We start from the raw sequence: 26,132 nt of genomic DNA, 5'->3' as shown, positions 1-26,132 counted from the left end.
GCAACCGAACCGGTTCTGTAGTTCTAGTTGAAAGCTCTCGGGGTTTTGAATATGGGCACGAGTAGGCCGGAGTGTAGACTTCACCAGTCTGACTCTTTCAAGTTGAACGTTTATACTCAATGTGCCTCTTACCATACGGTGATCACTTCCGGTTTTAACCCTGTTGATCACAGAGACATCATTGAATACATGCCGTTTGGTAGACATGATGAAGTCGATCTCGTTTCTCGTGGAACCATCGGGGCTTATCCAGGTCCATTTCCTGTGTGGCCGCTTCTTGAAGAAGGAGTTCATCATATAAAGGCCCTCCTTCTCCATGAAGTCAGCCAACATTTGACCCCTGTGGTTCCGTTGCCCATACCCAAATTGCCCCACCCTCAACTCTGAACCAGTTCGCTCGCCAAGCTTCGCGTTGAAATCCCCCATCACAATATTGTAGTAGGTGTTCGAGGCATGTATGGCTTTTGAAATGTCCTCATACAAAACCTCTACATCCTCGTCTGGGTGTGCCGAAGTCGGCGCGTATACCTGTATGACCTTCAACGAATACCGTTTGGTAATTCTGAGTATAAGGTATGCTACCCTGCTCGACACACTTTCGACTTTTACAACATTGTTGACGAGAGACTTGTGGACGATAAACCCGACACCACCCTGTGACTGTTGGTCACCCTCCCGGTAGTAAAACAAGTTGCCGGATTCCAAGATTATCGAGTCCTCCCCCTCTCGCCGGACTTCAGACAATCCTATAATATCCCAGCGCAACTTGCTCACCACTTCTTCCAGCTCAATCACCTTTCCATCGGTCCTCAACGTGCGTGCGTTGTATGTTGCCAGGTCAAGTCGTCGGGGTTGGCAGCGGAATCTCTGCCGGAGATTCTTAACACCCCTTGCCCCGCCGTTACCATAACCGCTGCCAGAGCCAGGAATAGCGGGGCCGCCGGGAACTAGGGGCTGTGGTTTTTTTCTCCTTCCCATTAAAGATATGCCCGATAATGACCACGCTGGGCAGGCGGGTTGGTCATCGCAGGGCTAGACTGATCGCCCCGGCGTCGCTGCTGCCCGACACCGGTCTGTGCCATTTGTTCAGCCTAGCCAATTCGAAGTGGTTATACCGCCACTTGTCGGTCGCCAGAGCCTCGTCGGTTAAACGGCAGGGTGCACCACGTGCAGGTGAGGTTGGCAATTTGGGAGGCTGACTGGTACTAGCCACACCCACTTACACCCCCCACACCCACTTACACCCCCCACTTAATCCAATTAAATGAAATTTAAAATGTCTATTTTAAACCCTAGTCGTTCTTCATTTTAAATCTTTTAAATAAGATACCGAAACATTTATAATTCCTCAGTTGTATCTGAGGAATTAGAAATGTGTGCAAGTGTAATCCAGTAAAATTGAATTTAAAGAAACATGTAAATTGGGCAATGAAACTGAGTTATATTATACTCGAACCTAAAAATAGCGCAAAACGGATTTCTAACTCTATTCAAGGTTCTTGAACTATTTGCAACACATTATTATCAAATTCTAAATATTCGTTACTTTAATAATCCCTCTACATAATAATATGGGAATATTGGTTATTCTCATAATTCTATTTTTGAATAAATCCCATTCATAGAATCATAATTTCATAACAATTTTTTTTTTATTTATAGTCTATATTTGAGATGTCGTCATTTATTTTCGTAATTTCGAATTCAACGTAACGCAACAAAATATTGCAAAAACAAACATTGCTTTTGAGAGCTAACGATTAACGTTACGCAAAAATCGTGTATCGCGGTACCACTTTTTAATTTGTAATAAAGTCCAGGACAACCTTCTGGGTGAGTCCTTAGGTCGACAACTTTAAAAGATAGACATATGTCTAATAATAATTGCAATTGTTTTTCTGCTAATATATATATATATATTTTTTATTTTTCGTTAAAATGCTTTTAATTTAAAATGAACTGGCACATATCAAGTTATGGTTATCAAAAGTTTATTTATTCTCCCACTTTGCGAAATTACTGTAACACTTTAAACGTTTATATATTATATATATATTTTTATATTTTATATATATATTGCCATCAATAAAAACGTATCATTCATGCTATGGCACGGTATTCTGAATAGAATGACCTCACGCTCATATTTTAAGACCTTTTTCAAGAATTAACACGTTTTTGGACTTGTCTATTTGTTATTCTGATGTAGGTACAGTTGGTTCATATCTGTTACATACATCCATCCTTACAAACTTTCGTATTTATGAAACTAGGATAGAATAGGATATTTAGTATTTACTCATATCCAAATAAAAACGCTTCATGATTTCAAGAAATCTAAGCAAAGTAGTTTTTTTCTTTATAAGCAATTGAAATATCACTTGCTTCAACGGTGAAGGAATCGTGATGAAACCTGCATGACTGAGAGTTCTCCATAATGTTTTCAAAGGTGTGTGGAGTACACCAATCTGCGCTGGGCCAGTGTGGTGTGGTGGACAACGGCCTAAACCCATTTCATCGTGGGAGGAGACCCGTGCCTGTAATCGGCCGGTAATGAGTTGATATGATGATCATGAAACAAAGTCGCGGACAATAGCTAGTAATAAATATTCATACGATCTACTTGCATTCATATTGTCAACTTTCACTTTTCAATTTGGGTTCCAATTTACGTTCTTCTAGATTTTAGATAATTATTTTTAATCGAAAAGAGTAAAATAAAAGAAAACTAAAATAAAATTTCGGTAAATTAAAAAACATTTAATTCACAATAAAATTTACAAATATAGGTATTTGTAAAACAAGGATTTTTTCCCATTCTGTTAAAATCTCAATCTCAAATCGATATAGCTCCACAATCAGACCGTAATAACGTCGTATCGATATTTTATCGAAACAATCGGTGCTTAGTCGTTTTATGTCGCTTTTACGAGTTTCACCTGAAATATCGATTCATTATCGCGCCGATATAAACATATTTCCCAGTAAAATGCCTGCTTAGTATTCCATTGTACAAGGAATGTATGGGACAAAGATTTTAGTTAAAGATAAGTTCAGTATCATATTATATATTGAATGGGGATAGTTTCTCCGTGTTGCTTTTTACCTATAACAAAGAATTTAATAATATTACTATGCAAAATACCAAAAAATTGTTAATTTAAAAATTGTTATTGCATGGCTGCCATAAACTGCCAGATTTCCGATTTCAAAATACTTAACGATAAAACCTACTGTAGTGTTAGCGAATATATAAATGACGATTTGATGTAAAATTTGACTTCTGACTTCTTTTTTTTTTCGAATGAGTTTGAATGTGAATTTCTAAATCAGAAAAGATATACGCACTGACATTGACAGTAGATTGTGTAGGAGTGCATTTTAATTATTGTGAAACAACTTATTGTGCCCAAAATAAATATATTATGTGCCCAAGCAAATAAATTATTATTATTATTAGAACGAAGAATTTTTGTTGTAAGCTCGTCCGGGGAAATTATACCGCCATGGTTGTTTCTGCCGCTAAACGGGGATGCTGTGTTCCGGTCTGAAGGGCGTGGTTTCCGGTGTAGTTAACAGACACAAGTGGCTTAACACTTACGCCTAAGATTGATGGATGGACAGGACACTTTGTGGCAAATGTTTCTTGCATGCCCTACGGAGAGTTGTGCTCTCTTTATAGGCGAGGAAGGGCGATCTGGAAGGTCTGGGCGGTCTGGAGGAAGACTGATAGGAGTAAAGATAACTCTGACGAAGTAAACCGTGTTATGTCGCATGTGTCGCACTGGTTTACAGTTAACAACTTACTTTTAAATGCAAAAAAAACAAAGTGTGTCGAATTTATCTTACCAAATGTAAAGAAAATTGATAAAAATATAATGATAAATGGTGAATCACTAAAAATAGAGACTTCCACAGTTTTTCTGGGCGTGACCTTGGATAATAGGCTACAGTGGGGTGCCCATATAGATTCACTAGCGGGTAAACTAAGCTCGGCTGCCTACGCAGTCAGAAAAATTAGACAGATTACTGACGTTGAAATAGCTAGGCTAGTTTATTTTGCGTACTTTCATAGTGTTATGTCCTATGGAATCTTGTTATGGGGTAAAGCAGCTGATATCGAAACTATATTTATATTGCAGAAAAGAGCTGTACGGTCAATATATAAACTTAAATCACGCGAATCCCTCCGTGAGAAGTTTAAAGAAATAGGCATACTTACTGTAGCTTCACAATATATTTATAACAATATAGTATTTGTAAGACAACATATTAGTCTTTATAAACAAAAAGTGGACATAAACAGTCGACTTACAAGAAATGGTCATAAATTAGTGTCATCTGCATATCGTCTGCGTAAGGTACAGGGATCATTTATGGGATTGAGTATACGGTTTTATAATATGATTCCTAAGGTGATTTTGGACCTGCCAATGCACAAGTTTAAAGAATTTGTTAAAACACATTTATTACAGCGAGGTTACTATACAATTGATGAATTTTTTAATGACAACGTTGCTTGGAAGCATCCGGCTCCGCTTTCAGCTCTCACAAGATAGAAAAATGAATGTTAAAATGCAAATTGTTGATGTTGGAAAAGAGCAACTGCTGAGTTTCTTGCCGGCTTCTTCTCGGTAGAATCTGCCTTCCGAACCGGTGGTAGAATCACTACAAACAGACAGACTTGACGTTTCAAAAGTGCTTATATTAGGTCTACTTCAAATAAATGAATTTTGAATTTTGAAATTTGAATTTTGATCTGTTGGAGATGTCCTTTATAAGCAGAGTATATATATATATATATATATATATATATATATATATATATATATATATAGCACAGTGGTTATCTTCGTGGTCCTATAAGTCGGAGGTCTCGGTTTCGGTCTCCGGCAGAGGCAATTTGGGAATTTATTATTTCTTACTTTTTCTCAAGTCCGATCATGTTGATAGCCTCAACCGAATTATTTACTACCACAGACAGATAGGATGGTTGTATTATAACTTATAATGGTTCAGAACCCCAAAATGTTGTTTTTTTTATACCACTACAAGTTATACTGCAATCTCACCTGGTGGTTAGTGATGATGCAATAATAAATATGTAATGGAGGTAAGTAATAGTAGTAGCGCTAAGATGATAGCGGGCTAACCTGTTAGGGAGTATGGTAGTCATACCCCTAATCGGTTTCCACGCGACATCGCACCGGAACACTAAATCGCTTAGCGGCACGACTTTGTCTTTAGGGTGGTAACCAGCAAAGGCCAAAGCCTCCCATCAGACCAGACAGAAATAATAAATTCCCGAATTGCCCCTGCCGGGAATCGAACCCGAGACCTCGTAATTAATTTCATACCGCTCACCGTTGCGCCAGGGAGGTCGACAATCGGTTAACTAAATCGGTTTAATTTAACAAGAATACAATGGAACTAAGACTAACTGAAGCCAGTTTAAAATTAAAGTACCAGGAGTTCATGTTAAACAAGATCTTTGTTCGAAATATTGTGTCCAGTTGAAGAGTCCTTCAAAAGTGGACCCGGGATATTTGTATGCGGGTTTTATTGGCCTGCAATATACGGGACTGGCAATAAATGAACCCCGTTGGTGCTATCCCTCAATATAAAACTTTAATTATGTTGACGCCAAATTTTAACATAAGAATGAATACTACAAGTGGCAAAACAATAAGTTGTATACATACCACTAGCTGTAGCTCACGACTTCGTCCTCGATGAAATTTTGATTTACCCTGAAATTAAAACAAATCCTGGGATCGCCTGTCTGTACAGCAGAATCTCAAAATCCATTCCATAATTTATACGTTACGTTACAGACTCTCAAGTTTGTATTAGGTATTACATCTGTTTTATGAAAGCGCGATTTAAAAAAATACTGTTTTAATTAGTACATACTATACAACTCTCCTCAACTCCTAAAATAAAGATATTAGTACTGTGCACCTTAGGGATACTCACGATTACATCTGCGTAGAATTCCTAATTCCCGTGAGCTTGAGCAAGTTGCTGTTGCAAGTTACTGGCGCAAGCTGCTTTCGTAAGTAACTAACACAAGCTACTGGCGCAAGTTACTAGCGCAAGTTACTGGCGCCAATAGCACATGCAAGTAACTCGCACTAGCTTCCTACGCAAGATGATGGCGTAAGCTACTGGTTCAAGTAAGTTGCACGAGCTTACTGGCACAAGCTACTGGCGCAAGCAACTTGCATGAGCTACTGGTGCAAGCTACTGTCGCAAGTAACTGCCCTAGCTACTGGCGCAAGATGTTAGCGTAAGCTACCGGCACAAGTTACTTGCCTCATTCAAACTTACATTAAAAATACATTTTTTTTTTCTACTTTTTCATTAAGTTATATACCTACATAAATTTCCCCAATTGCAGAAAGCGATCTGGAGGAGTTTACAGAACTCGACGTTTCGCCCAGAAGGCCGGCCATGGCTACATAATTGAAATTAAAAACTTGCAGCTATTCAAAAACTCTCTTTAATGTTTTAATACCGGAGCTACGTTACGCCCTGCTCGATCCGGTGGGACTAATCTAATTTACCTACAATAAACTAGCCTTTAAACAACTAGTGTTGTTCCGTTTTAATCCACTATATATTTCGATATCGATAAAATTAAATACTAAAATGTGTTTGTGATCGTGTGATGTATCCTTTCCTTAGTCAGCAACAGATTGCATTGTTATTCACTACCTTTCTAGCACAGTGGTCTTATAAGTGGGAGGTCCCGAGTTTAATCCCCAGCAGGGGCAAATTGGAAATTGAAATATTATGAATTTTCTTTGGTCCGTTTTGGTGAGAGGTTTAACACCCTACGAATAAAGACGTACAGCCAAGCGGTTAAGCGTATAAAAGCCGTAGTCCTAACAGGTTAGTCCGCTATATCCTAACCTGTATCGTCACTTATTCTAGATTTTTACATACAGAGATTACAGGCAAGGGCTCACTAGTAATAAAATTTAATAAAAATATATGATTAGGCAAAAAGATAAAATAAACTAGAATTTCAATTCCATTTAACTTTCTCTTTTTTACTGAAATAAATATGGTAGCATGGTTTTTTTGTTTCATGCTATAGTGACGGATTAAAAAAATAGGGACATAAATTTAACTGAAATATTCAAATACCATTGGCAGTCCCTTATTTCCTTTCTTTACCCATATTATTATGATATATATTTGTATCGACAAAATCTTAGTAGAACATCACTAGTGTATTTAGCATCAAGTTGCTGCTATCTGCCTTTATTCCATAAACCGTTATATAAGAAGGTTAATTTGTTTAATGCAAAATTATTTACTCCTTTTTATTTGTATAAAATGGTGAAAATGTCTTTAATCTAAGTAGTATAGATTGTTTCATAATTCTCAGCCAATTTTCAAAATGGGGGTTGGCGGACTCTTGCCCTTAAAATTTCTTTTGTAACTATTTCATAGGTTTGGTACCGATAAAATAAATAATCTATATCCTTTCTAATACCCGGCTAAGTTTGTTGTAGGGTCTACTTAGACCAGAGTGAGTTTGGAACCCTCGTACAATTATGTAAACATATATGTATGAATGATTCATACTTGCCTGTGATAGGACAGAAATTTTGAATTTGAATTTGATAACTAAATAGTCGAAAACCGGTAACCTCCAACTCAACATCTTCTCTTAGCGGTGGTTTTGACAATAACCTAACCTACAACCCGTTTTCTGAGACAGGGTAATAAATGTCAAGTTAACCCAACTATACAAGGGTTGCGTTAACTTCCGCAAGGGTCATCTGAAGTTGGAAAGTAAAGTCTATCTTCTGAATCCTTTATGAGTGTTGTAAATCTAGTAAAATCGTAAATTTTGCACTTTGACCCGGCGAAGGGTCGACCTGCCTAAGGCCCTTACTACGTTCACGCATGGTTTACGAAGTCTTATAATCTGTGAAGCAGTGTGGGGAAAGCAGATCAGAATACTAAAAAAAAAGAGATATAACGCAAAGAGAAGAAAGAAGAAATCGCTTCAAGCAATAGGGCTGCCGCTGCGCATAAATAATAACTCAATTAAAATGTCTTTCACGATTTATTCGGAATCCTTAGATTCGTTATATAAAACCATGTGGCACTGGTAATAATTATTTACAAGAAAAATATATATTATATATTTTTTTACCTCGCCTGGAAACCATTTTAGGTAGAGACAACCCGAGGTGGCCAGCGATATAACATATAAATTTAATATAAAAAAAAATCCACGACTCTCAATGGCTTGCATTATTCTAATAGTAAAGCCTTTTCATTTGATACCCATATTGAGGGTGTTGTAAATAAATATGTAAACCGCCTTATTGTCGCGGCAGCCATCTTGGACCGATTCTCATCAAACATAGCTAAGAAGAGATTGTTTTAAGTAATAGGGCTGCATAATTAATAACTCAATTTAAATGCCTGTACGGATTTAATCGGAATCCTTACATTCCTTACATAATACCAAGTGGCACTGAAAACTCAATATATATTTCTTCCCCTGCTCTGAAAACCATTTTAGGTAGATACCCCCGAGGTGGACGGACGATAGCCCTATCCCTACTAATATTATAAATGTCAATGACAGTTTGTTTGTTACACTTTCACGCAAAAACTACTTAACCGATCCTCATGAAACTTTGTTCACATATTCTTGGAAATGTTAGAAGTAATATAGGATACTTTTTATCCCGACATTAAGCTCGGTTCCTATAGGCAGTTTGATCCCTGGGAAGCATCTCTCACTATTGTGGGGTTTTCAATAATATATAATATGCGTTGAATTCTGCCCAAACTTTGTTTAGATCTGATGAATGTGGTTGGAGATAGAGGATAGAACTCCTCAGCGGACAGCAGCAAACCCCTCATTTAAGGCTTAGCGATACTGAATACTTTAAATTTTTTAGAAATACATTTAAATTGAATGCCACATCAAAAAACAAAATCAAACGCAGACGAAGTCGCGGGCAACAGCTAGTAATATATAAATTTGAAATTTAAAAAGAAATCACGACTCTCAATATCTTGCACATTATTCTTTTCGTTTGATATACATTCCGAGAAAGTTATAAAAAAAGTATGTAATCCACCGACCGCCATCTTGTCGCGGCGGCGATCTTGGACCGATTTTCATCAAACATACCAAGAACATTTCCGCCTGATTATGATAATACGATGCCGCATGCTTAACTGGGGTATTCGACTAACGTGCATCATAAAAATATGATCAGATGAATCGATAGATATATAATGATCGATCTTTGCGTAAGTTGCGAACTAGTGATCCCATGGTAGGGGCAACGATGGCGCAAAGGAATTGCCGGGGCAGTTCGTGGTCGTAACCCATTTAAAATTCCAATTCCTGACCCTTGATTAGGGAACCACTTCCGTTAAAATTTTCGTTTCGCTTTGAATTTTAAACTTCACCCACCACGTTTTGGTTAGTACATGCATAATTTAAGTAGTGGTTCGCCGCGTACTAAGACCTTACGTGTTCGGAATTATACTTTTACCTTTCTATCTATTGACTTAGGAATAGCAAGAAACAAAGAATAACCATTTATTTTACGTAGTGTTTGTATTATCTTTGCCCTACGAGGTTTACCAAGTTTTTAGTATTCTCTTTATATTATATTAGCCGTCCCTCGCGACTTCGTTCGCGTATATGTCAACCTCAGAGGAAAGACATGTGCTGTTGCGGATTTTTTTTTAACATTTCGCGGGAAATAAATTTGTCATACATGATGTTATCGAAACTTTAACCGTGTACGCAGCGCACTCAGCGGAAGTTCTCAAAAGGCAAAACCCCCGCTTTTGAAACATTCTTCATTGGAGCATGCAGTGTTAGCTTTATTTATTAGCATAAGATTTCTCTTTTCGTTACTCGTCAGCCTTTGCTTTACTATCAAATTCAAAATTTCTTTATTCATGTAGGCCTATCACAGGCACTTATGAAGCGTTCATACATATTTGTTTACATAATTGTAAGGGGTTGGTGATAACTTCGTTCGCCAACTTAAATCTAAAGCTACGAGGGTTCTAAACGCGCCCTGGTCTAAGAAGAGCCCACAACAAACTTAGCCGGGTAATTTTTTTTGTTATCACCATCTTCCAGAAAATTAAGCTATGAAGCTAGAGCAATTCACACCCAAGCTTTTTTATCGTTTAAGTAATCCTTAATATTATAATAGGATTTTTCTATAAGCTTACGTTTTATATAAACTTTGAACTTATTGAGAGTATCGGTAAAACCAATCGACAAAAGTAATAAAAATCACTCTCACGCTTTTAACATTTTCTATTTTATTTTAATTATTAGTTTGTATCTTCAAATTCAGCAGCAGATCCTCGTGTCACTTTAGTAACAGTTATTAAAAAAATCGATGTTGTAATTTTGAGTTCTTGCAAGTCCCTGAAAATGAAACCATCTTATCCCAGTGGTTAGGACTTCGACTTCACTTTCGGAGTGCCGAGTTTGAAGCACACATCTTACTTATTATTTTTATTTATGTGCGTTGTAATTACTAAAATATCAGTGGTTACAACTGTGAATGAAAACATCGTGAGGAAACATGAATGCCTGAGATTTTCTCAAAGGCTTGTGGAGTCCACCACTGGGCCAGCGGGGCCTTAATCCCTTCTCATTGTGGGGGTAGACCCATGCTCTGTAGTGGGCTGGTAATAGGTTGATTTGATGATGAAAATGTTGATCTAAATGATAGAATAAATGATAATGACTTCACTTTCGGGTTAGGCTCATAGATTTACGTAGTTGAAAATACTGTGTTGCTTAATACAGAAGTTATACGGCCGATACCGAAAGAATCTGCACCGTTACGTTGTTGAAATACCATCAACACGTACGAAGCGTTTTGCTTCTTCCTTTCTGATCCGCACCGCAGAGGCCTGGAATGCCCTCCCATCTTCCGTCTTCCCCGATACCTATAATCTGGGTACCTTTAAATCAAGAGTGAATAGGCATCTTCTAGGCAAGCGCGCTTCATCTTACGCTGCATCATCACTTACCATCAGGTGTGATTGCAGTCAAGCACTTGTCTATATATTTAAAAAAAAAAAAAAAAACAAACAGCTTAATAAGCCGGACGGATGGACAGACAGAATAGGGCCAAAGTTGAAATTTAGCAAAATATCTAAAATATTCCGCTTTAACAAGAACGTACTCATGAAGCCACCAATTTTTAAAATAGAATCTTCAGGATGGTAACTTTTTCCTAGATTTAGAAAATGTATTTATTTTTTAAGCAAATTCGGCTTAAATGCTAAGAAATGTTCTTTACTTTTCTTAAAAACTGAGAAAAGTTTAGTGTACTTTTACAACATAAAGGTGAAGTCACACTTTAATTATATTTCGCCCATTTGTACTGAGTACGAACATAAAACCGAATGCATACTCACCAATAGACGCCATAACTCAGGTAGCTCCTGAAATATGAAACGCAATTAAATACTAGGCTATCCCACCCACTATAAACTGAGACGTATGGATATTGCAGCTGTTATACTTTTCACAAACGGGCTAGATTTATGGCAATTTCTAGCCGGCAAGTTGCTACACTGAGTTAAAGGCTAGATGTAATATCTAGCCTGCAACTCAGTGTTTAAAGATATCTGATACTACGGTTTTAATAAATAATCCCATCCCGGTTTGTTGTACCATTTGGAGTGTAAAGTGACGGTGCAGTAAAAGCCGGATATCTATAGAGCGTACTCTGAATTTGTGAAGATTTATAAATAAATAAATAAATATACTACGACAATACACACATCGCCATCTAGCCGCAAAGTAAGCGTAGCTTTTGTTATGAGTACTAAGATGACTGATGAATAATTTTATGAATACATAAACACTTATAAAATACAGATAAACACCCATACATTGATAAACATTAATGTTGATCACAGAAACGTTTTCCAGTTGTGGGAATTGAACCCGCGGCTTTGGACTCAGAAAGCACTGCGCCCACTACGCCACTACGCCAATCCGTCAAAGATGTTTTTAATGTTGAAACGAGGCAGATTTTTGTCAGTGACATAATTTTATCTCTCAACTATTTCTTATGTGTAAGCAGACACATAAGACTATAATTCTTAAAAGCGTTACTACCTGGTGGGGGGAAAATGAACTCAAAGTCAAAGCAAGTCTTTTATAAGCCTGTGAATCGTTTTCACAAAATTCTCTGAATTTTGTAATCCATTGTAATACGTAATCGGTTTTCTACACAGCACTCGTAAGCGCCCAGTTTATTGGCCGCATATCGTAAAGTGACTTTTAAATTGCTTGCTTAAGTTAACATCGCCATCATTTTACCCGACTGGCCATCCACTGTTGGACATAGGTCTTTTGTAGGGAGTTCCACACTCCTCTTTGCTGATTGTGCCCAGCAACTTCCTACAGCACGCTTGATAGAATCGGCTTTCCGAACCTGTGGTAAAGACGTTTTAAAATTGCTTATATTAGACCTACTTGAAAGCCTATAATATAATAAAAATAAGCCTTGAATTTCGCCTGTCCATCTAATAGAGGGTTTACTAACACTGCTCCTTTTAGGTGGCATCTCCAGTACATTGGGACCCCTCTTCCATTCCTCTAAGTTATAATTTTCGTGCCAGATCGTGCGCATAGCGTTGAGCCATAGGTAGCTCTCGTTCGGAAAACAATCGAGTATCGACATAATACTTTAACATCGGAGTAAAATGGATCTTATCTTATTAAAGCTCCAAAAGCCTACAATGCAGGACTAGGCAGGCTAGGACTTTTGGCAGAACGTTAGTAAAATTAAAAACAGGAGTAAAGGATTTGTGTCTCTTAATGTTTAAACCAGTAATATAAGGGTAATTTTAAGTTGACGGTATATGCAAAACTTGTATTAAGGCCACAGCAAGATATTTATATCCCGTTTGTGAACCTCCTTAACGTAACTACACTGAAGGTGGGTGCATGAAAACAATGTGTTTTAGTAAATATTGGAAGACTTACCGTCCACCCTGTACCCATATTCCAAGCTAAATGAGTTTTGTTTTCTTCGCAGCTTCCATTATAATTATTTTTATTATTCCATTCCTTAATTAAGATATTAATTTGGTGTGGATGATAAAGTTGATATCAATTTCAACATCTAATTCCAAATTATTTCAGCTACCCATTTAAGCATGAGGAGTAAATAAATAAATGAGGGTATGTGTCTATACTCCAAAATCCTATGTCCTTTTTATTAACTGAAGATGATGATGACGATGCAAACAATCGCGTAATACCGATGCTGCGTGAAATAAGCCAATCCAATGCAACCATTTATATTAAAATCCCGATAATTTTATGTAGATTTGCAATATCAGGATTGGTTTTGCTGAGCCAGTGGACTAAGATTCAATATATCTTATCTAATGTTATTCCAGCTTCGACTACGGCGGCTGACAACGCGCTCGTTATAGATTCAATTAAAGCTCGCGTGCCCCGTCCGCTTAGGAACTCTGCTCAGAATTGGACAGTAGTTCCACGAGAATTTATATTTAGGAACTAGATTTAGAACTAGCTTCAGTTTCTAATACTTATTTAGTTCATAGAAATTTATTTACTGCTTCATGTGATGACAGAATCAGTACTTACCTACCTACGCATCTAAAGTACCTTCCATATTATACTAACTTGAATATTATGAGGTCAGTTTTAAAGGCCTTTAAAAGAAAATGCAGTAAACTCGCTATATTGGATATTTGTGATACCAATCGTTATAAGAAAATAGCAAATTTCCGGAAAAGGCTTATATATTTAAATCACTTAAAGATTTTTAAGAACTCAGATATAATTACATTATTTTTATAAACATTTAACAGCTATTGGTGCTATTATATTATGTTATACAACCCTGTCTTAATAGACAGATAATTATTGGATTGGTATCACAAAATCTAGGATTTAATATTTCTTATCTAATATAGGTACTCGACTCGAAACCGGCAGCGGACAACGCGCTCGTTAAAGATTCAATTAAATCTCACGTGAGCTGCCCCGTTTAGGAACTTTGCTCAGAATGTTCATGCAGTGAATCCACATGAATTAGGAACCAAATTTAAAGCCAATTTAGTTGCATAATGTTTCTAGTGCTTATTAAATTTTATAAATACTAACTTATTGCCTCGTCTGGTGATAAAATCTCATTTCTCAAAAATAATGGATCTAATGATATTTTCAATTTAATTGGATTATTGTAATGAATTTCTCGGTAAAGACGATATTCTGCGTTATATGCCAAAACTATGCCTTTATTTTGAAAGGAAAATTCTAGTATATATGAATTATATTGTAGATCTAACCCCAAGTAACTATGGATTTTTCCGGCTCATAAACAAGTTTTCTCTTTGCAAAAATCAAACTAACAAACCTACGATTATTTAATGTAGATTCGCAATATCAGGATTGGTGTTGCTGAGCCAGTGGGCTAGGATTCAATATAATATCTTATCTAATGTTATTCCAGACTTGACTCCGGCGGCCGACAACGTGCTCGTTATAGATTCAATTAAAGCTCGCGCGCCCTGTCAGCTTAGGAACTCTGCTCAGAATTGGACAGTAGGGAGTTCCAGGAGAATTAATATTTAGGAACTAGTTTTAGAATCAGTTTCAGTGATATATTATTATTATTATTAAACTCTTTATTTGTATACCACAACATTAACATATTTAAAATATAACAAAAACAGAAACATATCGAAAGAAGTAGTAATACAAAAGGCGGCCTTATCGCTTAATAGCGATCTCTGCCAGGCAACCTTAGAATTAGAAAAAAAAAAGAAGAGGAGAATAGACTGCTGGTGGTACAAATATTAAAATACATACATGCGAATAACTACATGCTAATACATAAACTAGTGTACACAAAAAGATAAAAATTAAATAATATAATTAATAAATAAAAATAAACTAATATATATAATAACAACACTTACATATTTAAATACTATAACATACAATAAATGAGTAAGTGTATACATACTATTAATAGTCGTTAACAATATAATGGGCCTTAACTGCTCTTTTAAATATCGCCAGTGATTTGGATCGTCGTATGCTCAATGGAAGCGCATTCCACAGTTCCACAGCTCGTACGCTAAACGAACGCTTATAAAATTTGGTCCTATGATAAGGCATACACAGCGTCAGCGCACGGCACGATCTTAAATAAGATTGCTCACCAAGAAAAGTGAACTTCTCTTTTAAATACGAGGGAGTTTTTAGATGAAATAACACACAGTACAGAAGTGAAAGTACATGCATATCCCGGCGACGACGAATAGGAAGCCACTTGAGTTTTTGTCGAAATTCGGAAACATGATATAATGTTTTTAATGCTTATTAAATTTAAAATAAACTAATTAATTGTCTCGTCTCGCTATAAAAAGATGAAGAAGAAATGACTATATTAGTATATGACAATATGAGTAGGATTCGTTCCTCTACAGACCTAATGGCGCATCCACACATGCCCGGCGGCACGGCCGGCGGCATGGCCGGCGGCCGGGCCGCCGGCCATGCCGCCGGCTCATGCATCTTTTACCTGCGGCACGCGCGGCTTTTGGTGCCGGCGGCAGTTTGCTTGCGGCTTCGATACGGAGTGGTAGTGTTGTCGTATTCATTTAAATAACAAAATGACAGAATTTAACTGGGATGATAGTGCTGTACTTTTATTAATAGAAAAGTATCAAGAAAATGAACTATTGTGGAACCCAAGGCATATGGATTTCAAGAATCGCAACAAAAGAAACGATGCTGTTAGGGATATTGCTTCTGTGTTCAACATAGCATCAACAGAAATTGAGAGAAAACTGAAGAATTTATCTAGCCATTATTTTCGAGAAAAACGCAAATTTGAAGAATCTAAAAGGAGTGGATCTGGACGGGATGATGTTCAATTGCCGAAATGGTTTGCTTATAAGGCGTTATCATTTCTTAATGACAAGAATGCACCGGTACCGACTCTGAACAGCCACACACCTAGTGTAAGTACCCATCAAATTCTTATAATTACCTAAGTAGACTAGTTGGTCGACCATAATAAATTTAAAATACATATTTCATTATGCAATATTTTCGTTAATAGGGGTAGGTACAAAGTTTTTGCTTCGCGTATTAATATTTTAGATACCTACTACCTACAACCCGGTAACAATACATAATACCACGGAGCGCGGGCGAGCATACTCTCGTTTTTGACCTTATGTAGTCGGCATAACACTTACCGAAAGCGAAGTATTCGGGAATAAGCGCTCGTGAAGAGTGTACAGGGTTACTGGTGAGACATTTGCAATACTTGAGGACGTGATATATGGCCAACTAGCTGATGCCCGCGACTTCGTTCGCGTGGATTAAGTTTTTAAAATCCCTTGGGAACTCTTTGATTTTCCGGGATAAAAAGTAGCCTATGTCACTCTCCAGGACCTTAACTATCCCCATGCAAAAAATCATGTCGATCCGTAGCTCTGTTGCGGCGTGATTCAAGGACAAACCAACAAACACACTTTCGCATTTATAATATTAGTATATATTAGTATGAAGTATGAAGTATGATATGTAAGATGAAAAAAAATATATAAAGAAATAATATCAATTATTTACTGAGTAAATGTAGCTTAAACTTACATAATTATTTGTATACACTATACATACATGTTATGTTTATAAGCTTGGTTTTTATTTAATATTTACATACTGATAGGATATATTCAAAATATAGTATTGAAGCTTGTTTGCAATTATTTATAAGATTTCCTTTTTATTTTCAGTCTTCTCAAGATAATATCACTCCCCAGACTACGCTACCTTCGACAAGGACTTCACGAAAGCGAAATATAGAGAGAGAACCTGAAGTTGATGAAGCTTTGCAATTACTGAGGGAGATCACGTCTAATGCAAGGCAACGCGATGATGCTGCTATATTTGCAGACTATATAAGTAGCAAGTTGAGGAAGATGGATCATTACACGATGTGTACAGTACAACATCAAATCCAGAATATTATCTATGAAGCAGAAATGAGAATGGGTTCGATGAATTTTGATACTAGTAATACTACTCAGCCTCTTCGTTATCAAAATGTTCGTCCAGGATACTTCACCGGCCAACCTACAACGTTAGCAATGTCACCGTCGCCCTCAACTTCGCGCTCTTACTCTGTTCAATCAGACTATGAAATGCAAAATAGCCCAGATGTCAATACAAGTGACAGTCTGTTACAAGTCTTGGAAAATAATTGAACCAAATAATTTAACCGAAAATAGTGTAATAGATTAAAATAAGGTTACATATTAAAATGACGAAAAACGCAATGCCTTTACTTAAAACTAAAATAAATGTTTATATTTTCGGTTAAATTATTTTATTTTAATAAAAGCTTCATATTTTATTTCTTTCAAACATTATATTTGATATTGCCAAGGAAGCTGACCTTGTTCCGATAGAAAATAACATTTTAGCTCATTTCTAATTACACTTGGTTCTACATTTAGAGCGATCTGCGGTATATTTTGTTGCATTTCGTTCAAAACTCCATCAGTAGTTCTTTCATTTCTCTTCATAAAATTATGCAGATGCACACAAGCCATCACGACAATTTTTGCTTTCTCATTTTGTAAACCAATGCGTGAATGCAAAATTCTGAATTTATTAGATAAAATGCCAAACGCGTCTTCTACAACCATGCGCCCGCGACTAAGTCTATAATTAAAAACCCTCTCAGGTGATCCTTTTGCATGATATCCAGAAAACGGTTTTATTATATTCTGTGAGATGGGGAAAGCATCGTCACCGATGAAATAAAAAGGTACAGGTGTATTTCTCCCTTGTAATGGAATCGCTTGTGGCAGACTTAAAGTTCCATCTCGTATCATATCAAATAAAGTTGAATTTCGTAGAACTCCACCATCAGATATTCTGCCCTGACATCCAATGTCTACGTATAAAAAGTTATAATTGGCATCGATTAAAGCTAGCAAAACAATACTGAAATATGACTTATAATTAAAAAACTCAGAACCGCTATTAGTTGGACATAGTATACGTATATGTTTCCCATCGAGGGCACCTACGCAATTAGGTACATTCCATTTCTGCATGAAACTTCGAGCCACTGATAGCCATTCTCCATGTGTATTCGGCATCTGTAAAAAAAATTGTTTGTGATATTTGTGTGTTTAGTTCTAGTTATATGTATGTAAAATGTGTGTGAAGTTCCAGGTAGGGGAGAGTGGGTAACGGTGGATCAAGGGGTACAGTGGATCGAACGCGGCCTATATAATGCGCACATTTACACGATATAGCATTTTACGTTCTATTTTGTATTGCCCTTGACTCGCTACCGGGGTGCGACGGAAAAGTAAGTATGAAAGCAAAATATTTTGAAGTTTTAAAAATGTAATGCTGCAGTTTGTAAAAAGTATTTAATATGAATCAAAAGTCACATGGCGTCATCAGATATGACTATTTTTTTTAAAGAAAGGGAAATCCTTTCTTTAAAAAAATAGTCATATCTATAAACCTGAGAAAGGTAGCCCTAAGATTGCTATGGCAGTGTGTACCTTATTGATTTTGCTCAGGCTTTATTATAAAAACACATTCTAAAAGTGTTAAATTGTGGCAATATTTAGCTCTACAAAAAAGTTGATTCACTGTTACCCATTGCACTCTCCCCTACAGTATAAAATCAAATATTATAATTGTGTCTTGTACATGCCGTAACTGTGTGAATGTATGTGGTCTGTTTTGTTTTCTAATGTAGGTGTTCAGTTTCTAACTACCTAATGTGTTACGGATATTTTGTACTTACCCTTAAATAATTGGATAATGTAGACACCAAAGTTTGACAAACATCTAGAATTATTAAAGAAATAACTTGTGGAGACACTTTAAACAGTGTACCGAGTGAAAAATAAGAGTCTCCTGTAGCCAGGTATCTCAAAGTAATTGCTAGTCGATCGGAAGCTGACACAGCATTTCTCCAGCGGGTGTCAGTTTTTGATATCATGGGTCCAGTTAAATTCAGTAATATTTCAAATTCTTCACTAGAGATCCTTAGAAAAGTGTTAAATTTCGAACGAATATTTCTTCGGTTTATGTCGTCCCTTCTAAAATCTTCAAGTATCGGGGACACATTAGGCCTATTTCGAAGACTTGGTCTGACCCAATATCTTCGTTTGATTTTGCGGTTCTTTTTATGAATAATGACATACAACACTACACTTGCGATACACGCAACTATATCATAGTCCAACATCTTTCGATTCTACGTACACGACTAATTTCAACGAAAGTCACAACACTACTGCGTAAATTGCAACCGCGACTGCAGGCCGCCGGTAAAGCCGGCGGCAAAGTCAGCGGCAAGGCGGTCTGAAAGTCGGCGGCAAACCCGGCGGCATAAGCCGGCGGCATGTGTGGATGCGCCATGAAAGTCGGCGGCAAACCCGGCGGCATAAGCCGGCGGCATGTGTGGATGCGCCATAACACATCCAGAGTGGGAAACAGTTTAAAACCAAACACAAGATTTTTATACTGAGTTTATTTTTCTGTGGTCTATAAAAATGTTCTTTTGCCTCTCAATTCTCGAATAAACACGTTTTCTTGCTCTCTTTATTTTCAACCTCCGACGCACAAACGACGGCTGTATAAGTTTGACGTATCTCTGTGTATGTCTGTAGCATTGTAGTTCCCGAACGGATGACCCTATTTTGATTTAAAGGTGATGTAGTCGGGATTGTTAGCCTAGCTATATTTCATAAAAATCGGTTCAAAATGGCCGCGTTCACAAGATGGCGAATTGCATATTTTTAAGACCATATGGGTATCAAATGAAGGGGCTTGACTAGTAGAATACTACACTATACACTGTGACAAATTGCAAATTCAACATGGCCGCCATTACAAAATGGCGACTTACATCATATTTTTTTTTAATTTTAACATCTTTAATTTTATTTGGTGTATAAAAATGTACTTTTGTGCCGCGATATTCGAATAAATACTTTTTCATGCTCATTTTATTTTTATTATTCAAGTCCAACCCCACCTTCTGCAGTACATGTTTATAATAACAAATATTACTCATATAATTTATAATTATAACTTCGCAACGTTCTCATCAGAGAAAAATCTTTCGCCTCTAATTACCCGAAATCACATAAATGATTCCACGTTTCTCTTTCAACGTCGGTTTACGACAAAGCGTCTTAATCAGGAACTCTGTTAATTAACTGTAACTTCCCGATCTTAATAATTAATCGTTATGTAAACAATTGTCTACTCGATTAATTATCATTTGGAAATAATTGTCTTCAATACGAAAGCCTATTTATTCTGTGACCTCATCCAGAATGAGTCTCTCGACATATTATCATCATTAATTTCTTTTTTCTCCATCTTGATATCAAATTCAATTTAAAATATTGTTTATTCATGTAGGCCTATCACAGGTACTTATGAAGCGTTCATACATATATGTTAAAATAAGTGTGAGGTAAAGGTGGACTACGTTAGACAAGTTACAACTACGAATGTCCCAAACGCACCCTGGTCTCAGAAAAGCCCACAACAAACATAGCCGGGTATTTTTTTTGTAAACACCATCTCACAGTCAGTTAATATTTAGATAAAAAAGCTTTTTTATAATTTGAATAACCCTTAGTATTAAAATAGCATTTTTCTTTAAGCTTACGTTTTGTTTAAACTTGGAACTTATTGAGAGACATCTGTAAGATTTCATCCGGTAATGTGTTATAAAATAATATCCAATTTCCCTTGAATTAATTACTTATTTTATGTAGCCCAGTAAACTGAACTACAAGTATATTTTTACTTCTGATATTCAAATTGTTACAGTCCATTTTCTTTCTAAATTTAGTGATATTTTTATGAACATAAATTAAATTTTCCTAAATGAAAACTCCAAGTGGGTTAACATTATAACTAATTATTGTTGTGTCCTACTGTTATTGCAGTTTATTTATTGTAGCCTTTTATATGTACCTGATAAATAAATAAAAATAAATATAATACTACGACAATACACACATCGCCAGCTAGCCCTAAAGTAAGCGTACCTAGCTTGTGTTATGGGTGCTAAGATGGCTGATAATTTTTTTTATGAATTATATACATAAATAATTATAATATTTATGTATATAATTCATAAAAAATTCATAAACCTATAAACACCCAGACACTAAGAAACATTCCTGTTCATAACACAAACATGTTACAGTTGTGGCACACGACTGTAAAATGTTTGCCTTGGACTCAGAAAGTAGTGTCGCTGGCCACTGCGCCAATCGACCGCCCTTCCAAATAAATCATTACTACTGCCGGCCCACTACAGGACACGGGTCTCCTCCCACAATGAGAAGAGGTTAAGGCGGTAGTCCACCACGCTAGCCCAGTGCGGATTGGTGGACTCTACACACCTTTCAGAACATTATGAAGAACTTTCAGGCATGCAGGTTACCTTACGATGTTTTCCTTTACCGTTGAAGCAAGTGATATTTTATTTGTTAAAACGCACATAACTTAGATAAGTTAGAGATGCGTGCTGCTGCTTACCCGCCGGCCGATTGGACAGCGACCCTGCATTCCGGGTCGTAGACCGTGGGCTCGATTCCCACAACTGAAAAATGTTTGTGTGATCAACATGAATGTTTTTCAGTAAGTTATAAGGATTTATTTATATTATTCATTAAAAAATATTCATCAGCTATCTTAGTACCCATAACACAAGCTATGCTTACTTTGGGACTAGCGATGTGTGTATTGTCGTAGTATATTTATTTATTATTTATTTATTGTCTGGGTGTTTATATGTATATTATAAATATTTATTGTAGTGTATTTTATTCATTAAATTATTCATCAGCTATCTTAGTACCCTTAACACAAGCTACGCTTACTTTGGGGCTAGATGGCGTTGTGTGTATTGTCGTAGTATTATTTATTATTTATTTATTTATTACGGCGTAACAAAAACCCAATCGGGTTTATCCGTACACCTGTATTCATCTCTCAGCGCTCGGAGTAATAAGTAGGTAAGTATTTTTAAAGCTGCATACAAAATATGATGGGTAGTTCTAAAAAAAAAAAAATAAAGATTGCGTTTCATCTAGTACTACTCATAAAACCAGTTCCATATATCGCACTTTATCAATTGAGTAAACTTTACACAGGATGTTCCGGCTATTTATTATTATACTAGCTGACCCGCGCAACTTCTTCTGCACCGGTTATTACAGATTTTAATATCTTAAAAATACCTAGAATCTAATTGCAGCACTATCTGCCAGGTCCAGTTTTATTTCCAAACTATATTCATCCATACATCCATCCTCACAAACTTTCGCATTTATAATATCAGTAGGATGATACGCTTGCATTCTTTCGTTGTCCAATATGCCTTTCGACTCGCTGTTTTTATATTTATTATTTATGTGTGGAGAGTTATGTCCTTTATCTCCGAAATTGATTATCAGATCTTCATTAAAATTAGACAGTATGTGCTTGATAGTATACGCTTTCAAATAAAAAAAGAATTATTCAAATCGGTTCCAATTTAACAGAGCTATGAAGTAAAATTGATAAAAAAATTCACCCCATTTCCAGTAGTAAACTTATAGTTTATCGGAATAAACGGTATCCTAAAATTTGACCGGAGATATCAGCTAACACTATACCCAATGATATATAAATCCGTTCATTAGTTTTCACGTGATTCCCGCACAGACAGACAGACAGACAGACAGACAAAAATTAAATAAAAATCTGTTTTGGACTCAGTATCGATTATAAAGCATCCCACGGTCAAAGTTTTCAAAATATATTAAATGTACAGAAATCTTCCAGTTCGAGTTTTATTATAAGTATTTTGAAAGATTTCTTAGTTTGAAAGAAAAATGTCTTAAGTTTCTCCCTTATGTTTTTAGTGTCTATTTCCTGCTTTAGTTTATAAGGCAAGCTGTTCAGCAAAGTCGGCACTAGACAATCCAGGGTCTGCGTTCCGTACAGATTGTTACTTTGGGGAATAATGAGTTGGGCGTTTGACACACTGCGCGTTGTTATTGGTAGTTTAAAAAAAATCCTATGGGTAGATACACTTACGCTCGAAATTTAAAAATCGAATCATAGCGGTAAATGGAAAGTTTTTTAGAAGGCCCTGTATACTGAAGCCAAAACTGTATTTTTTTTTTTCATTTCTGTCTGTCGGCCTAACTATGTCTCAGCTGCGAAATATTTTTTTAAGAGAGTCCCTCCCCTACTCCCCCTGGACCCCCTCGACGTACGTGTAAGTAATTATACACTAAGTTTTTTTGCCACTTTGAAGACAGCTGAGGAACGTGAAGAATTAGATCCGGAAACGTCGAGAAATTTCGAGCGATCCAAAGAAATACTTGCACACTAAGCACTTGCTTTGACGAATGCCCTATGAAAATATACATAAAATGCACATATTCTGTAACCTCTCTTCTTCTTCTTTTGCTTTTTTTTCTTTAAGGTGTACTTTTTTTATTCCACTTAACTTAAGCCCTTGATTACATCTGGTAGTAAGTGAGGACACAGTCTAACACACAGGCTAACCGTGCAGCAGTTATATTTTAATCGGTTTCTACGCGACATCGCACCGGAACGCTAATTCGCTTAAGACGAGCCACTCGTCTTTGTCGGTAGGGTGGTGACAAGCCGCGGCTAAGCCTACCCAGCCAAATCCTATAGTAGCTAACAGGTTTAGGCCCGATACGGGAATCGAACCCAAGATATCTTGATCCATAGTTGAACATAGCAATGCACTGGCTAAAATGGTAGTAGAACAAAAATGAAAAATTCAAGATACTTGAACACACAGTGAGCGCTCGTGAAAGTATTGCCAGTGAAAAATGTTTCGCAAATTTCATTCTATACTCATGACGTGCTCAAATCTGATCATGGAACCGTGCTCGAGGAGTCTCCTTCGAGACGACGATAAAATATTTTAAGACACTCAAAGCGTGCCGCGTTGCAGGAATGTCACAGGAATGCCTTGGAAAACTGTGCTTTCAGGTGTACGGTAACCATTTATATATTTATTTCAAATTGTAATTTCGTTCATACATAACATACATATATATTTTTACATAATTGTAAGGGAATGGTGATAACTTCGTTCGCAAACATAAACCTTAAGCTACGAGGGTTCCAAACGCGCCCTGGTCTAAAAGGAGCCCACAACCAGCTTAGCCGGGTAATTTTTTTTTTTTTGTTACACCATCTCACATTAAATTAATATTATATGAAGTTAGAGCAAGCACACCCAAGCTTTTTTATCGTTTAAGTAATTTTTAACATTATAATAGGATTTTTCTGTAAGCTAACTTATTGAGAGACATCTCAAAAATTTCATTCCATAATTTGTTATAAAATAATATACAATTGCTCTTGAAGAAATTAACAATTTTATGTAGCCTAGTAAACTGCACAACGAGTTTATTTTTGCTTTTAATATTTATATTGTATCATTCCATTTTCTTTTTAAATTTTGGTATATTTTTATGGATCAATCGCTGTCAGCGTCTCTCTCTTTGTCCGTTAACTCCAATTTTGATACGGTTTTCATAATAGGTTAGATATGTTTTCGTCTAAAAAAAATACAACCAAAAATAAACCAGTGAAAAATAAATTTATTTGCCTTACGGGGGCTAATATTTTTTCTTATAGTAATAATTGAAGAAGCAAGTAAATGGCCCACCTGATGGTGTATGGAATACCATCGCCAATAAACAGAGCAACAATTCAAGGGACATGCAAATAACACATCCTACAAGACGCCGTCCTGTGTCCATCAATGTGAAGCGTAGGCATTAGGCCTTTAGGCCCTTCCGATCAAAACACAGCAAAGCTGCTTAGGGGCAGAAATAAGCTTGAAGTCAAAGTCAAAGTCAAAAATATCTTTATTCAAGTAGGCCCATAGGTGGCACTTTTGATACGTACATAAGAATTACAGGGTGGTGAGATGATGGCGATAACCACATTCGTAAACTTAAAACTAAAACTATGAGGGTACCAAACGCGGCCTGGTCTAAGAAGAAGCCCACAACAAAGTTAGCCGGGTGCTTTGTTTTTTGTTACCACCATCTCACAATGTCAATAGAACTTCCCGGAATGAGACACACATAAAGCTCTACTACTACTAAGAGGTACCTAAAAATAGTGCACTAAAGAATAGTAGTTAGTCTAAAATCCGATTTGATTTTATATATCTACTGGAGAACAGTTTCAAGTACAGGCTCCTACTTTGAGAGCCTATTATATGAGCGTTCATAATTAACCGATGAACGAAGCTTAAATAAACAAATAATAATAAATATACAACGACAATTCACACAGCGCCATCTAGCCCCAAAGTTAGCGTAGCTTGTGTTATAGTTAATAAGATAACTGATAAATGTTTTTATGAATAATATACATAAATACTTATAATTCACAGATAAACACACGGACACTGAAAAACATTCATGAAATAAAAATATGTTATTTAATTGAAAAACAGGACTGGCCGAAAAAGTTCCTAAGTATGGTTCACCTTATCAAAGTAGTTATTATATTACGTTTGAACACAAGTTATTTGATCATAAGTTGCCTGCTTACCACAGATTAAATAATAATAAATAAACTATTTACAAAACATCGTTCGCAAACCTGCCTGCCAAAGAGGTCTCCATGATGTTCTCAAAGGCATGTGAAGTCTACCAATACGCACTTGGCCAACGCGGTTGACTACGGCCTACACGATTCTTAATCTGGAAGGAGACCTTGGAAGAATAGAGAATCTGGAAAGTACCTTGCCCTCAGTGGCGTGCACAGGTTCTTCGGCCAGGGTATGCATAAAGCAGATATATAGCTTAAAATAGAAACATTCCCCTCCTATACGAGCTATATAAAATAATTTGGGTATGCAATGCTTTTGTGCTTGTTTGTAATGCACGCCACTGCTTGCCCTGTGTGTTGATGATGATAATACTGGACAATCAAAATTCTTGGTCAAATATTGTATTAAATACCCAAAGATGATAAGCCTAGTGGG

The 26,132-nt window shown here is 36.5% G+C and overlaps 2 protein-coding genes across 2 annotated transcripts; one reads left to right on the top strand and one right to left on the bottom strand.

Moving 5' to 3' along the window:
- Window positions 1-15,564: 15,564 nt before the first annotated feature.
- On the top strand, window positions 15,565-17,360 carry LOC120636786. The gene is made up of 2 exons (XM_039908354.1): window positions 15,565-16,044; window positions 16,828-17,360. Exons 1-2 carry the CDS (start codon window positions 15,694-15,696, stop codon window positions 17,296-17,298), a joined length of 822 nt encoding a protein of 273 aa, XP_039764288.1. The 5' UTR covers window positions 15,565-15,693; the 3' UTR covers window positions 17,299-17,360.
- Window positions 17,361-17,445: 85 nt separating this feature from the next.
- LOC120636781 lies at window positions 17,446-19,479 on the bottom strand. Its single transcript, XM_039908350.1, has 2 exons — window positions 18,867-19,479; window positions 17,446-18,201 (listed from the first exon to the last, which is right to left on the bottom strand). Exons 1-2 carry the CDS (start codon window positions 19,311-19,313, stop codon window positions 17,461-17,463), a joined length of 1,188 nt encoding a protein of 395 aa, XP_039764284.1. The 5' UTR covers window positions 19,314-19,479; the 3' UTR covers window positions 17,446-17,460.
- Window positions 19,480-26,132: the final 6,653 nt, after the last annotated feature.

The sequence above is a fragment of the Pararge aegeria genome (genome assembly GCF_905163445.1).
Source record: "Pararge aegeria chromosome W unlocalized genomic scaffold, ilParAegt1.1 SUPER_W_unloc_1, whole genome shotgun sequence".
NCBI classification, from domain to species: domain Eukaryota; kingdom Metazoa; phylum Arthropoda; class Insecta; order Lepidoptera; family Nymphalidae; genus Pararge; species Pararge aegeria.
This window is presented reverse-complemented; position numbering and strand designations above follow the sequence as displayed.